This window comes from Clarias gariepinus, chromosome 2 (assembly GCF_024256425.1).
Source record: "Clarias gariepinus isolate MV-2021 ecotype Netherlands chromosome 2, CGAR_prim_01v2, whole genome shotgun sequence".
NCBI classification, from domain to species: domain Eukaryota; kingdom Metazoa; phylum Chordata; class Actinopteri; order Siluriformes; family Clariidae; genus Clarias; species Clarias gariepinus.
This window is the reverse complement of record NC_071101.1, coordinates 16,433,642-16,449,447: the sequence shown is the minus strand read 5'-3', so window position 1 is coordinate 16,449,447 and position 15,806 is coordinate 16,433,642. Positions and strand designations below refer to the sequence as shown.

The 15,806-nt window shown below is 35.3% G+C and overlaps 3 protein-coding genes across 16 annotated transcripts in view; all 3 read right to left on the bottom strand.

Annotated features, from left to right (window-relative positions):
- Positions 1-86: 86 nt before the first annotated feature.
- LOC128540040 (protocadherin gamma-A11-like) lies at positions 87-2,606 on the bottom strand. The gene has a single exon (XM_053510698.1). The coding sequence runs from the start codon at positions 2,523-2,525 to the stop codon at positions 87-89; it is 2,439 nt and encodes an 812-aa protein (XP_053366673.1). The 5' UTR covers positions 2,526-2,606.
- A 655-nt stretch (positions 2,607-3,261) lies between these two features.
- LOC128513380 (protocadherin alpha-8-like) lies at positions 3,262-5,637 on the bottom strand. Its single transcript, XM_053487131.1, has one exon. The coding sequence runs from the start codon at positions 5,635-5,637 to the stop codon at positions 3,262-3,264; it is 2,376 nt and encodes a 791-aa protein (XP_053343106.1).
- A 2,561-nt stretch (positions 5,638-8,198) lies between these two features.
- LOC128513454 (protocadherin alpha-C2-like) overlaps positions 8,199-15,806 on the bottom strand; it is a 57,141-nt gene continuing 49,533 nt past the window's right edge. For 7 of the 14 annotated variants that reach the window (XM_053487250.1, XM_053487233.1, XM_053487212.1 and 4 more), the window contains exon 2: positions 8,199-10,631. In XM_053487250.1, coding sequence (XP_053343225.1) covers positions 10,599-10,631 — 33 coding nt within the window. In that variant the 3' untranslated portion in view covers positions 8,199-10,598. Of the gene's footprint in view, positions 10,632-11,727; positions 11,764-12,225; positions 14,525-15,806 lie in introns of those variants that run through there. The other 7 variants (XM_053487298.1, XM_053487268.1, XM_053487259.1 and 4 more) reach the window with 2 other exon arrangements.

Sequence of the window (15,806 nt, the reverse complement as noted above, 5' to 3'; positions counted from 1 at the left end):
TTCTAAAAAACAAAGAGATAAAAAAGCAAACCATAAAACCTCGAAAATGGTAATGCCTTTCTTGAAGAACACATATAAGTTTCATTTCACCAATAAACAATGTTTGTATCTAGTATTGTATACTGTAGGGTAAAAATATAGCCGTTATGAAAAGAAATGCCCCTTACCTCACCAGAAGTCCTCCTCCTTTGACCTTGTATCACTAGAGTATTTCCATTACTTCCTGGAATTATAGTAGAACCGGTACTCGTTCTGGGTCCAACTAACATGTAGCGTTTATCTCCGGATCTGTACTGTATGCTATGACACAGTGTCCCGTCATAATTTGCATCTTGTAAATACTTGGGCGAATAGTCTGTAGTTTTGCATTGCATTACAATCAGCACGATGATGCTTATAACAAAAAGAAATGAAACAGATCCCAATGTAATGACCAAATAAAATATACTGTTATTTTTGTCCTCTTCTTTTACTACGTTTTTAACATCAGACGCAGCAAAGGCTTCTTTGGGTTCAACAAATTTTATAATTACAGTCGCTGTTGCTGAAAGAGAAACGTTTCCATTGTCTTTAACCAGTATGATTAGTTTATGTTCAGACTCATCTGTTTCTGTGAATGAGCGAAGAGTCCTTATCTGTCCCGTATAGCGGTCCAAAGCAAATAGACTGTGATCACTCACTTCCTGCAGTGAAAATAATAACCAGCCGTTGTATCCTATGTCCGCGTCATAGGCTCTTACTTTAGTTACCAAATGTCCTGGATTCACATTTCTGGGAATCTCCTCCACACCTTCCGCAGAACCGTTAGAGCTGATTGGATATAAGATTACTGGGACGTTGTCATTCTGATCCAGAATGAACACGTTCACTGTAACGTTGCTGCTTAGTGACGGTGTTCCAGAATCTGTAGCGAGCACGTGGAACTGGAACGTTTTTGTAGTTTCGAAGTCAAAGCTCTTAAGTGCAAGTATAACACCTGTCTCTGCATTTATATTTAAAACTGACCAGAAGTGATTAGTCCTCGCTTCCACTTTCATGATTTGATATGTGATTTCTCCATTTTCGTTCAGGTCTTTGTCGGTTGCGCTCACCGAGGATATGGAAGTACCCGGTACATTGTTTTCTTTTATGTAAAGCTCAAGTGGGTCTTGAGGAAATTGAGGAACGTTATCATTTATGTCTGTCACCTGCACATTTAGTGATTTAAAAGAGGACAACGCAGATTCGCCCATGTCTTTAGCCATTAATACAATATCATAGTAAGACGTAAGCTCTCTGTCTAAGTTTTTACTTGTAATTAATGAATAGACGTTGTCCTCAACAGATGGCTTTAGCTCAAATGGCAAACCACCTGAGATGCTACAAACGACTTTGCCATTAATTCCAGAGTCTTTGTCTGTAACACTAATCAAAGAAATTACAGTTCCTGGTTTTGAGTCCTCTGGAACAGTGTTTAGAATTGAGGTTACTTCTATTTCAGGTTTATTGTCGTTCACGTCTATTATTTTGATTACAACCCTGCAGTCGACAGAGAGCGGAGGCTGTCCTTTATCGGAGGCTTGTATGTGTAATCTATATGTCTGAATGTTCTCAAAATCGATCTCATTTTTTACTTGAATTTCTCCAGTAATGCTGTCTATTTGAAAAATATCTTTGATTTTACTTTGCGTATTCCTACCCCAAGAATACTCTATCTCTCCATTGCTGCCTTCATCCGGGTCAGTCGCATTCACTTTCATTACAATCTTTCCAACAGAGACATTTTCATGCAAAGATAACGAGTACACGTCTTGGCTGCACACAGGCTGATTGTCATTTATATCAAGGACAGTAATAGTTATGTTGAGATTCCCCGATTTTGGTGGATTTCCACCATCTAGTGCCGTTAAAAGTAATTCATGTTCAGGCTTACTTTCTCGATCCAAATATTTCCGTAACACAAGCGACGGAATTCTTTCCTCATCACTGTCTCTTATTTCTAAACTAAAATGTTCATTTTGAATTAATTTATAAGTGCGAATAGAATTAGTACCAATATCTGGATCACGCGCTGGTTGCAAATCAAGTCGCGCACCAGGAGCTTTATTTTCTGCTATATTTAAATGTAAGTGTTTATCTGCAAACGTGGGAGGGTGGTCGTTTTTGTCAACTATTTCAATTCCAATAGAATGGATTTGAAGAGGGTTTTCAAGAGCAATTTTTATGTTAATCAAACAAACATTACCACTGTCACATATTTCTTCTCTGTCGATTTTCTTTTGCACGTATAATACGCCATTGTTTTGGTTTACCTTGAAAAGCGCTTCCTTAGAACCAGAAACAATACGTAATCGTCTGTCCAACAAAGTACCGACATCAAGACCCAAATCCCTAGCCAGGTTTCCTACAACAGTTCCTTCTTTGACCTCCTCCGAAATAGCGTACCTTATCTGACCAAAAACCCGTTCCACGAAGCACAATTGCAAAGAGAAAAACAGAGCAATCCAACAGGACTCCCATTTTCGCCTTTGTCCACTGTCGTCCATCGCGGAAAAAAATATTTAAATTAATCAAGAACAATCGGTCAATAATTTTCATGAATCGCGTAGCTTAAAGGCAATAATAAGGATATCGCACAAACGTAACATGAACAGGATAAAACATTAACCAAACCAAAAAATCCACACTGTTCCATGCACTCGTCACATACACTTTCCAGCTTGAAAAAAAAAAATAGGGGTTAATACTATGATGGCGTAATACTGACGCCATGTGGCGCAAAACCACGCCCGTATTTTTTTATGTTATTTGCGCTTTGGCTCTAAAAGAAAGGAAACATTTTCGAGATGGGTTTGGTGGTTAACTTAATTTTCTTCTTGCAACCATTTTCAAGAAATATTAATTTATTAATTAAACTTAATAGGTGCTTCTATAATGTGAATCAACCAAAAGAAAGAAAATGAAATAGTTCGTATTTAACAAAGTTTAAAACAAGTTTTGACGATAATAAGGGCAACATGGTGAAAAAAAAGACTACTTATAATAATACTAATAACAATCCCAGATGTAATTAAGTAATCAAGCAAAATTATATGATTATATGAAGTACCCCATTTAATATAATATGGAAGACCCTTTGTCAAATCAATTCAGCACTTTGGACAGCACCACAGTTGTCCAAAGTCAGTTGAACCCTTAAATTTTAAGTACTGATAAAATTATACCAAAGATATTGCAAAAAGTGATAACAAAAGTAAATAACCGTAACACAGTTCAGTTAATTTAGTCAGCTCTTACCTCTCCAGACGGTCTCCTTCTCCGATCCTGAACAACTAGAGTATTTCCTTTACTTCCTGGAATTATAGTAGAACCGATACTCGTTCTGGGTCCAACTAACATGTAGCGTTTATCTCCGGATCTGTACTGGATGCTGTGACACAGTGTCCCGTCATAATTTGAATCCTGTAAATACTTGGATGAACGGTCTGTAGAGTGGGAGCACTGCATTACAATCAGTACAATGATGCTGATAATAAAAAGAAAAGAAACTGATCCCAAGGTAATGACCAAATAAAATGTTACGTTATTTTCTTGTACATTGTTTTCCACACTTTTAACATCAGAAGCTGAAAAAGCCTCTTTGGGTTCAACAAGTTTAATAATTACAGTCGCTGTTGCTGAAAGAGAAACGTTTCCATTGTCTTTGACCAGTATAACCAGTTTGTGTTCAGCTTCATCTGTTTCTGTGAATGAGCGAAGAGTCCTTATTTGTCCTGTATAGCGGTCCAAAGCAAAAAGACTGTGGTCACTCACTTCCTGCAAAGAAAATAATAACCAGCCGTTGTATCCTATGTCCGCGTCATAGGCTCTTACTTTAGTTACCAAATGTCCTGGATTCACATTTCTGGAAATTTCCTCTACACCTTTAGCAGACCCGTTAGCGCTGATTGGATATAGGATCATTGGAACGTTGTCGTTCTGATCCAGAATGAACACATTCACCGTAACGATGCTGCTTAGTGGTGGAGTTCCCAAATCTGTAGCGAGCACGTGGAACTGGAATGTTTTCTGTAATTCAAAGTCAAAGCTTTTTAGCGCAAAAACTGCCCCACTCTCATCATTAATATCCACGAATGATGTCACACTTTGTTCTGAGTTCGCATGATCTATTGAATATGAAACTCTTGAGTTTTCACCCTCATCTACATCAGCTGCGCTCACCGAGAAAACAGAAACACCCGGTTTATTGTTTTCGGGTACATAGAAAGTGTACGGGCTTTGGATGAACACAGGGCTGTTATCATTGACGTCCATCACTTTTACATGAATTATCTTGGTTGATGATTGAGAAGGAGTTCCCAGATCCTTAGCTGTTATAGCAATATCATAAAACGACTTTAGCTCTTTATCCAAGTTTCCTTTAGTAACCAATGAATAAAAATTTGTATCTGATGACTGCTTAAGTTCAAAAGGTATGTTTTCTGGCAAAGAGCAGACTACTTGTCCATTAACACCTGAATCCAAGTCTGTCACTCCCATCAAAGCAACTACGGTACCGGGACGCGCGTCTTCGGAAATTCGGTCGGATAAGGAGGTGACGTCTATTTCCGGTCGGTTATCATTCACATCTTCCACTTTCACCAGCACGTTACATTGGGTGGACAGCGACACGACTCCTTTATCGGCGGCAAGAACTTTAAGCTCGTAGACTTGTTTTTCCTCAAAATTAAGGCCACCATTAATGCGTAATTCTCCAGTTTTGCTGTCTAAATAAAAAATGTCAGACGCGCCATTTCTAAATTTACTTCGCAATACGTATTCAATTTCGCCGTTTTCACCTTCATCTAGATCCGTCGCGTTAATCTGTAACAAAAACGTGCCATTTGGAGCGTCTTCTTTCACTGTTACATTATATTTTTGTTTGCCACAATTAGGCGCATTATCATTGACGTCTGACACAACGACATTAATTGTTAGAGTGCCTGTTTTTTGTGGCTTTCCTCCATCTACTGCAGTTAATATTAAAGCATGCCTTGCGCTATTTTCCCTGTCCAGAATTCTTTGCAGAACGAGGACGGGGACTTTTCCTCCATCTCCAAAATCATCTGTTTCTAAACGGAAAAATTGGTTCTGCGTTAATTTATAAGATTGCAAGGCATTGGAACCAATATCTGGGTCGTGCGCACCTTCCAACTGATACCGTGTTCCAGTCATTGCAGTTTCAAGTGTCTCTAAATTGTAAACATTATCTGTAAATGTAGGTGCGTTATCATTTACATCTACAATTTCAACTGTTATTTGATGCATTTCGAGAGGATTCTCAATTACAGTTTTAATATTGATCAAACACTGGTTACTCGTAGCGCACAGCTCCTCTCTGTCGATCCTACGATTAACGAACAATGAGCCTTCTTTTTGGTTTACCTGAAAAAGATCCTGTTTTGTCCCAGTCACGATTCGCAGATTCCTCCCCGTCAGCGCAGACGAGTCCATGCCCATATCCTTAGCTATATTTCCTAAAAGAGTCCCAATCTTTGATTCTTCTTGGAGAGAATAACGTAAATGTGTTGAGGCAAAGTCGGAAAGAAGCAGGAGACACACAAAATAGAGGACAAAATGTCTGTATATCCACATTGTCCTTAAATATTCACGCCGCATATTGTAAAAAATATGAAAAAATGGCTTTAAAAGCCTTAAACGACAACAACAACTGGATCAAGGTGGACGTTCACCATGGGCCCTCTCCTCGCTTTGTTATCTCCTCTCATTGTGGTGATACGGCGGCTTTAACGCCCAATATTAACCACGTTATAGCGCCACCACGTGTCTTGTTGCATAGATGCAATCACACCTAAATCAAGAAGTACTATATTTTTAGTATATATATTTATATTTAGTAGTATGTAAAAATACACAGTATATGCGTATTTAAATAATTAGGTAATTAGGTAATAATAATAATAATAATAATAATAATAATAATTATTATTATTATTATTATTATTATTGTTATTATTTTAGTAGTAGTATTTGTGCAAATGGTTACCTAATGATTTACATAAATAAAATGCAAATAATAATAATAATAATAATAATAATAATAATAATGTTACATTCCTATCCCAGTCTAGGGGTTGGGGAGGAATCAACAATATTATTTTTGCTAACGAAAATAAAGACATTTTTTTTAAATATGGCCCGTGAGCACAAACGGGCGAAATTAAACGCGGAGAAATCACCTTTCTCTTATCCCAAAACAACTTCACCACTATTTAGATTAACACCACTTAACACACGATTTAAATTCAAGCATGAAGAAGTGTTTTTATTTTATTTGTCAGCTTAGATGGGCCGGGTAATTATTATGTACAATGATTGATAAAAAAAAAACAATAACACAATTCGTCAGGAGAGGGAAAATGCCAAAATAATAAACAAAACCAAATCTTCCAAAAGGGTTTAAAACAATATAGTTTACCTACCCAAAAGAAAGCAAATAAAAGACAGTTCTCTTACCTCTCTCCCTGACTAACGAAAACAACAGGAGAAAACTGAAAGGGGGTTAAAACCCAAAATAAATAGGCTCCCGTCTCCTTAGACGGGTTTACGTTTAAACTTTAAGCTTAGTTTATCACTTCTTATGTACACCACTTGTTCACAATCTACACAATGTTGTCACTAAAAAACGCTGGTTGGGATAAGTGAAGGAGATCTCACACTGGTCTCTGCTTTGCTGTCGTCTTATACACTGCCCGTTCCACGCTCCTAATTAGACTAGATAATTTGAAGCGCTGCGTGGCAATAGAGAGAGAAAGAGCAAGAGAGACAAGCAACACAATTATCTTCACCCAATCACCATCCTCTTACGTCACGGGATGTAATAATAATAATAATAATAATAATAATAATAATAATAATAATAATAAGTGAAGTTTTCCTAAATATAAATAATCAGTTAAATATTTATAAATTGATGTTCTTGATATTAAAATATCAATAAAATTTAAATATTTTACTTTTATTTATTTATTTATTTATTTATTTTGTTTGATTGCTGCTCGAAGGATGTTTTGCCACCAGGTTATCCTCACGTCATCCACGCGTCATAGGCATTGGTCCGTCTTTTTCTCTTGCGCACAGTGACACCATCTGGTAGAATTCCTCAACTCACGTGACAGTATACGCTCCACCCGTGTTGAACGCATTACGTCATGTTGCTTTTACTCGGCAAAATGGCGATGCTGTGAAACCACACAGACAGTAAGAGATTACCAACGCGAGAGGGCATCTCGACTAACTTAACCACGTGACGCCTTCAACAAGACATAGCAACACCCCCCACCCCCACCCCCCGCAACGCTTCCCCAGCTCACGCGCACGACACACACATACACCCAGCATGTTCGAAATTCAGTTCTCCTATTGTGCACATCCAAGGTATACCTTATAGTCTGATGTCATTTTACATGTAATGTTATACAGTAAATCACTAAGGACAATCATGTTTTATTTTCAACCATTGTATTATTTCAGTCTGTAATAACTGTGTATTGTATAGGATGCTGCAGGTTAGGCGGGTTATGGGTGCTTATGTTTCACACACACACACACACACACACACACACACATCGTGCACCCCTTTTCCTGCCCGCAGCCTGTTGCCATGGAAACGGCTCCTCCACGAGCAGGGTCGCTGTCTGTGGTGCTGAACATTAACACGAGAGAGGGGGGCAAAATAATACTACATCCTGTCATTTTTAGCTGCAGTCCTAATTTTAAAAATCTTTTTAAATAATTCTAGGTGTAATTTTAAACACAATTTTATTCAATTGATTTGTGTAACATTATTTTTCTTTCCTTACGCATATTTTAATGTATCTCATCTGTAATTCGTGATGTGGTTGCTTAGAAACAAGCAGCCAGCAAAATTCAGGCTTTGTCACTGCTGCATGAAGGTGGATTGGGGGATGGGGCTCTGATGGCATTAGGTGGTTATTTGAGGAGAGAGGGGTGGAGTGGAGCTGAGAGGGAGAGAATAAAAAGGGTGTTGGCTATGGGAAAGCTCACGTGAGAGAGAGAGAGAGAGAGAGAGAGAGAGAGAGAGAGAGAGAGAGAGAGAGATTTTTTGCTGCAGCCCAGTGCACACTGCTGCAGTTTCTCACTTTCTCTTTAATGGGGAGGGGTGAGGGGAAGAAGTTAAATCAGACCGGACATGTTGCTGCTATTTCTCAGTCTAGTTTATTAGACACATTTATGCTGTAGACATACTACAGTATTTCCAGAATTTTATTTATACTTTTGTAATCCCAGGAAAAGCAAAGTATGCAATACAGCTAATAGTACAACTCTGAATGTTCATATAAACCAAGCTTTCAAATGAAATGTGCAATAAACAATGTTGATAATAAAATACTGTTAACCAAAACAAAGTAAACCTTGGTGAGTTAGATCATTATAATTTTAAGAGCTTAGTCATTTTATTCACCCACCTGGTGTACACACATACAAAACACACAGCATTGTATCATGCAGGAATACAGAATGTTTCTTTGCTTTTTTTAATCTTGTCAGATGTACTAATGTATCAATATCATTACTTTCAGTTTCTTATTTTACTGAAACACATTTTTATGGATATCCAGGCAGTCAAAATCCAGTGCTTGTGTTCTGAAAAAGCTACATACAGTTTATGCGGGTTATTTCCCTTTTACCTGTACTGCTTGCATTATATAAACTGTAATAAAAAGCATCACCAATACAATGTGTTTATATCTATCTAGTCATAAAAATTAACAGAGCACATGCGAGTACTATTTATTATGATGTACACAGAGTCTTGAAGCTGAGGCTAGCAGGTTAGACAGAATTTTATAAAAAAGAAAATCCCCAAGCAGAATGTGTTGAGTTGAAATAAGATACATACCTTCAACTCAACACACAATTCACTATGTAAATTGACAGCCCTGGGCTGAAAGAGAGTTGCAAGAAGGATAATAATTAACTCTCTCTTTCTCTCTTTTACTCACTTGTAGTAATTCCTTTTTATTCTTATGTAGCAATCAGCATATACACATTTATTATTAGAGCTTACAATTCCTTGAGGTGTCTGTCCTGCCTGCCATACATGCAGATGTCCTGACATCTGCATGTATTTTAGTTTTAAAACATTTTTTAAAACATTTAATTGTTTACAAATAAAAAACCATTGGATAGCTTTTAGAACTGCAGAGTAGGAAAATTATGAAGTGCACATTATAGGTTAACACACAACCATATAAATAATACACCAACAGTGTATCACTTTACAAAAAAGGAAGAAAAAAAAACACTTTAAATTCATTAATCACAAAATAATGCTGAATCAGTTTCAAGTTCTCAGAAAACATTTCAATAGTATAAGGGAGCTGGACATTTTAGCTAAGTCTTAAGGCAACCAAATAAATTGCGTAAACAAACAAACAAACAAACAAACACAACCCACAGTTAAATTAAACATAATAATAAAACCTTGCTGTAGTTGTGTTTTTTCTACATAGTACAACAATATTGCAGTAAGTCTATGAAATAGTATGACTATATTATATATGGTCACAACAATGCAAGCTGTATGTCTTTCTAGTCTGTCTAATATGTGCTTATTTACAGTAATGTTTGAAAGTTATATAAATAAAATGAAATTGATTTGAAACTTTATTCATGTTGATTGAAAAGTATAATCCTAAATGAGCCTACTTGTGCTGTGATACTTCATGAGTTAGCAAATATGCTAATAAATGCATAACAACTAACTAATATTTCTAATTAATAAAAATAAAATTCGGTAATGCAATACAAATTATATAAATGAGCCCTCTGTGTCATTTTCTGTTTGTCACACTTGTCTCTTCAGCTTTTTAAATACCTTTATTTTATTTTTATTTTGTTTTTTTACAAATATTTTGTATAACACACAACATAAACACAAAGACCTAATTTCCTATTTATACTGTAGTGGTTTTAGTATGTATTGTTAGTAGTATGTAGTTGTTTCTTAATATCAAATTGAAATGAAATATTAGACACCCATTAGAGAGGGGTTAAAAATCTCCAGTTCAAAGTAATCACCATGTACTGTACATAATGTCAGGATCCTATTACTTTGGTCACATTTTGTTGTGCGTCTTCGCGTTACTTCCTTTTTTATTTACTTGCTGCATTTTAGCCTTTTTCAAGCACAATTGAAAGCTTTCATGAAACACTCAAAGCAAAGTCCCAAAAAAATCATATAAAGTGAGAAAATTACCATAGACAGAGCTATTATGCAGGTTCATGCATGGAGCCTAATTCACACTGAATATTTTGGAAAGGGTGGAAATAGGAGTGAGAATATCCTTTACTAGGTAAGTATATACATCAGTCACTAATGTATTTTTTAATACAGATTTAAAAAGTAATTTGCACACAGGTGTGTTGGACTTCAAGAATTCATTTAGAAATAAGGACATACATTTGGTGCACAGAAAAAGAATCCAAGTAGAGACACCATCTAAATAAAAAAATTATTGGGCAGGTCGGCAAGATGCTCCATTTTCGTAGGTTCTTCTTAGCATAACTTGAGAATCAGTAGGTTGAATGAAGCCTCACGAAGAACTGCTGCTGGTGGTGGTGGAGGCCTAACAATAAGAGAACAAAAAGAGAATCAGAGACAGACATTGTACCAGCAGTTACTCTGTAATTAATCAAAATGTAAACATCTCATGCAGCTATCACCTGTCAATCAAAAAAAAAAAAAAAACATCTTGGCTTAAACCATGTTTGTTTTTTTTTCCAAGGAGATGAGAATTTATCTAAAAAAAAATACCATGCTCAGAGAATACCTGGGATTGTGAAGATGATTATCATATAAAAATAAGAGCTTGTGATTCTTGTAAGTAATTATCAATCAACCAGAAATTATATATCATCTAAAATTATGTAAAAGTATGTATACTAAATGTGTATATAAATATTATATACATAACAGAACAAGCAAAAAAGATCAATTATGGTAATGGTGTTCAGCATATTATGAAGGAAAATTATTTACATCCAAATTACATCATGCAAAAGAAAATGTGAAGGGTGTGCCTAGAGAGCTGTCTCTTCTCTTAAATTTATTTTGTATATAATTGAAGGTGAAGGTTTGCTTAAAAGATGTTAAGTATCATTTTCAGGTAGCCTGTTGGTTAGTTGAAGAGCATGCCAAAAGTATCCTGAAGTTCTATAACAGGTATCTGTAGATTTGGAATAAAAAAGAATGGTCAGGAGAAACACAGAACTTGATCTCCTTTTTTAATTTAAATAACCATTTGAATGTGATTTGCTGCTAATCAAAAAATTCAATAATCATTATCATTACAATTTTTTTCATGTCATACTAGGAATGCCAAGGATGAACTACTGTATACACACTGTAAATACTATGTATTTACCATGAGCACATTCTTTCTGTAGCATTGTAAATATCAAACTTTGGAGCAGCACGGGATTTAACAAAAACAGGCTTAGTTTAAAAAGTTTGGCTTGGCCAATATGACATCCAGGAATAAATCTTAATTAAATTAAATTAAATTAATTACTTCCACAACTTCTCCAACAGCAGGACAGATTGAACACCACAAAACACAAAAAATAGATAAAGACAAACAGGTGTACTCATTTCAAGAAATGTAAAAAGTTAAAGGGCGCATGGCTGAGGTGCTCCAGAAAGAAGATGGCAGAACCGCATACCTCCAGCATGAGAAGGGACATCTCTCATTTTGAGTACTTTAGAATAGAAAAAAACAAGAGACAATTTTAATTAATGTGTTAAGTTGTCGCAAAAAAAAAAAACAAGGTAAAATATGGCAGAGCGTAGAAATGGACACTTGATTACAGTACATTTAATTACGTGGCATCATTATAAATAGTAGTATGTTCATTGGATTGAAATGAACATAATATTGTCAAACTGGTCAAAAGCATGGTTAAAACAATCTAGAAATATTTAAATGACTATGGAAATATTTAATTGACCAAATTTTAAAAATGCAATTTAAATCAAATCACCAATTAGGTTTAATACTTATATTAAAAAAACAATGGCAAGACAATGGCAAAAATAACATATAAAATACCCGAAGAAGGGAAAGTAATAGTTGAGAAATTTTTCCTTTCCTGTTCTCTCACTCTCTTTCTCTCTCTCTCTCACTCAATCTGAAAGAGAGAGAGATTCCATTGTGCACTTACCTTTCTGTTTGTAGAAAAATCCGTTCAAAGAAGAAGTATTATAACACTATCATTAGATTCGACCACAAAGAAAGTACAAAATAATTTTTAAATTAGATTAAATTAAAGACAGACATAAAATTAAACTATACCACAACCAGATAAAAAGCTCTGAGTTTTGAGCCTGACCCAGAAAACTAATACATCAATTACTATGCTAAAAAAAATTATCCAAGTACACTTGCCACAGCAATTATTGCATTCTGTGTTATTCCGTAGGTGAGCTTAAGTTTTAAATCTCTCCCCAATATAAAGCATTCATATGTATGTTGCAAAACCGCCAACAATAACAAGGCACGTCTCTGCTTATATAATCTCACAAGGTTTGTATACAGAGAAGAACTAGAATGTTTGTGTTACGGGTTCATTGCGGACACAAGTGCATGTCAACAGATTTTACTATACTTAAATGGAACAAAAATGTACTTCTGTGGTCAAGAAACAGACGATCAGGTGATTAATAAACTACATTGTAAATCAAGAGGAAAATAAGGAAACCAGAACAAGATTATGTCTGGTTTACCCAATTCTGAATCAAGGTTTGGCAAGACCAAACCTTTAACAATTAGAATTAAAAAAACACAGAAAAAAACAAATGTGCATTGTAGGCAAAATCCTAAAAAAGCTATGGAATTCTAAGCTGCTATGGAGACTAAGAACCACTATAAGATAATTACTAACATCTATTTGCACTGATACAGGCTTAAGCTTTTGGTCACATGAGACCAAATATACAGTACAATTATCATAAAAATACACATTACAGTGTATTAAAAATACCAAACAAAATGAATATTCATAAATGTACAGCAAACAAGAAATTATTAAATTTAAATAGATACAAATGTGTCTCACAGATTTATCCAGCATCCTTGTATTTAAATCAGTTAAAATTAATAGCTACTTCCAGTACGTCCATTTTAAATGACACCCTGACACCCTTTACACAGGGACTTTCAGTATCTCTCATCTGTATGAAGGCTTCCAGTACTGAGGTGGAAAACCAAAAATACTTTTTTCACTTTTTTATGTTACTTTTTGTGTCACATCTGTTTGTAAATGTGTTACCTTGCTGCAAAACAAATCTATATGGATACTAATAAAGTAAACCTAGCCCTAACCTAATCTAATATGTGCTTTTGAGATGAAACTGAAGATTTCAAATCAATATGCCAAACAGCCTTTAATTAAACATGCCAGCGTTCATTTTACAGCCAACTTGGCAAATTCTACATAAAACCTTTCATAAGGAAAGTGACTGAATGTTGAAGAGGTTTACAAGAATGTGTCTTTGGCCAGTAAAGTTGATGCAGCTGGGCCACTGTGTCTATTCCCCCTTGTTAAGCAAACACAAGTAGATATAATTTATCTCATTTCTTTTGGCCCAAGCTATCAAAACACCAGCTTTCCTTTTTCTGCTAGAAATAATTTGTACTAGAAAACTGCCAACAATAAAAAGACAAATCTCTGTTTACACAATCTCACAAGATTTGAAAACAGAGAAGGTCTAGAATGTTTGTGTCACAAGTTCAGATGAGGACACATTGCATGTCAACAAACTTATACAGTATATATATAAATATATTTGTTAAACAGCACAAAAATGTACTGTGGAATTGTGGTCAAGACATAAGTCAAGAGATCAACAAACACCATTGTAAACCAATAGCAGGACAAGAAAACCAGAATGAGATTAGATCCAGCTAAACAAATTCTGAATCAAGGCTTGGCGAGGTTAAACTACAGTATGAAGTTTATAGCTGAGCATGTCAAACCATCATAATGCCCACAGATAGTCTTTAATAAAGTGTGCCAGTCTTACCACAAAATACACAGATGAGTATTTGGTAGCCAACTTGATAAATTTGACATAAAACGTCCTGTTAGGAAAATGAGTGAATGTTGAAGAGGTTTTCCAACAAAAAACAAAATGTTTTTTTGACCTGTAAAGTTGATGCAGCTGGTCATAACAAGCAAACACAAGCAGATACAATTTATTTCATTCCCTTTAGCCCAAGCTTTCAAAACAACAGCTTTCCCCTTTTACTGCTAGAAATAATTTGTACTAGGAGACTGCCAACAATAACAAAGCAAATCTCTGCTTGCACAATTTCACAAGTGTTGCATAAACAGAAGGTCTAAAATGTTTGTGTCAGGAGTTCAGTTTAGGACACAAGTGCATGTCAAAACATTTTTTTTATACTTGGGAAATGGCAAAAATGTACCTCAAAATTGTGATAAAGAAGCAGATATAGATCAGGTGATTATTTAGATATTTAATATCCTATTAAACAAATTCAAAATCAAAGCTTGACAACAATTTAAAGAATAAAACCACAGGAAAAACAAAGGTGCAGCATAAACAAATGCTAGAAAATATGAAGGTAGGTGCTGTAAAATTCTAAGCTGCTATGCAGACTAAGAATTACCGTAAAATAATTACTAACATGCATTTGCATGCAGGGTTAAGCTTAGAGTCACATAATATACACAAAATATACAGTACACTTATCATAATAATACGCAGTACACACTGAATATTTAAAAAATAATAATAATACCAGAAAAATGTTTAAAACCAAAATTTAAAAAAATCATATTCAGAAATGGATAGCAAAATAAGTAATGATAATATTCAAATAGTTAAAAAAATGTGTCTAACAGATGTATAATTGTTTTTACAGCTTCCTTATTTTTAAATCAGTTAAAATGGATAGCTACTTCCATTATGTGTATTTGCCTGGTAAAGTTGATGCAGTTGATAAAGTTTGCCTGGTAAAGTTGGGCTCATGTGCCTGTACCCCTTGTTAAGCAAACACAAGTAGATACAATGTATCTCATTCATTTTGGCATATGCTTTCAAAACACCAGATTTCCCATTTCTGCTAAAATCATTTGTACCAGTAGACATTGGCCACCAATGTGTGTTAAAATTTAAGAAACAATTTGATACTATTAAGGGAGGGCAACTACAGTCCTATTATATATTAGAAGAATACTTTTCATGATATGCAAATGTGTGCTCTATGTGTGGCTATTTGTAATATAATTAACAAAGAAAGAGCTTTCAGGACAGCTGAAAACTACCTAGGGATGGCATAGAGGGATGTGAGGTTAGGCGAATGTGTTCTTAGCAAACAATCTGATAGCAGTGACTTTAGAAAAATGAGCCATCTACCATCTATTCTTAACCTTAATACTGAAGTGCCACTGCCCTGCATATTTTAGCATTTTCCCTGCTCCACCACACCCAATTTATTTAAAAAAAGGCTATAAATATGTAAAGTAGTTAAATTAGGTGTACAAGAAGGTGAGTACCTTCTACAGAGCAGTAGTCCCTCTGAAGTAAAGTCGAGAACCACTGATCTATAGCACTTAGTTTAGTTACTACTAGCTCAACAGTAAAAGACCTGGGCGTAATATTAGACAGTAACTTGTCCTTTGAAAAGCATCCTATCGGTATCTGATGCAGAAAAGCTAGTTCATCCATTCATGACCACCAGACTGGACTATTGTAATGCATTACTAGGTGGTTGTCCTGC

Bases quoted from the DNA above. Each gene is read 5' to 3' on its own strand.
- LOC128540040 (XM_053510698.1), bottom strand. From the start codon at position 2,525: ATGGACGACAGTGGACAAAGGCGAAAATGGGAGTCCTGTTGGATTGCT.
- LOC128513380 (XM_053487131.1), bottom strand. From the start codon at position 5,637: ATGCGGCGTGAATATTTAAGGACAATGTGGATATACAGACATTTTGTC.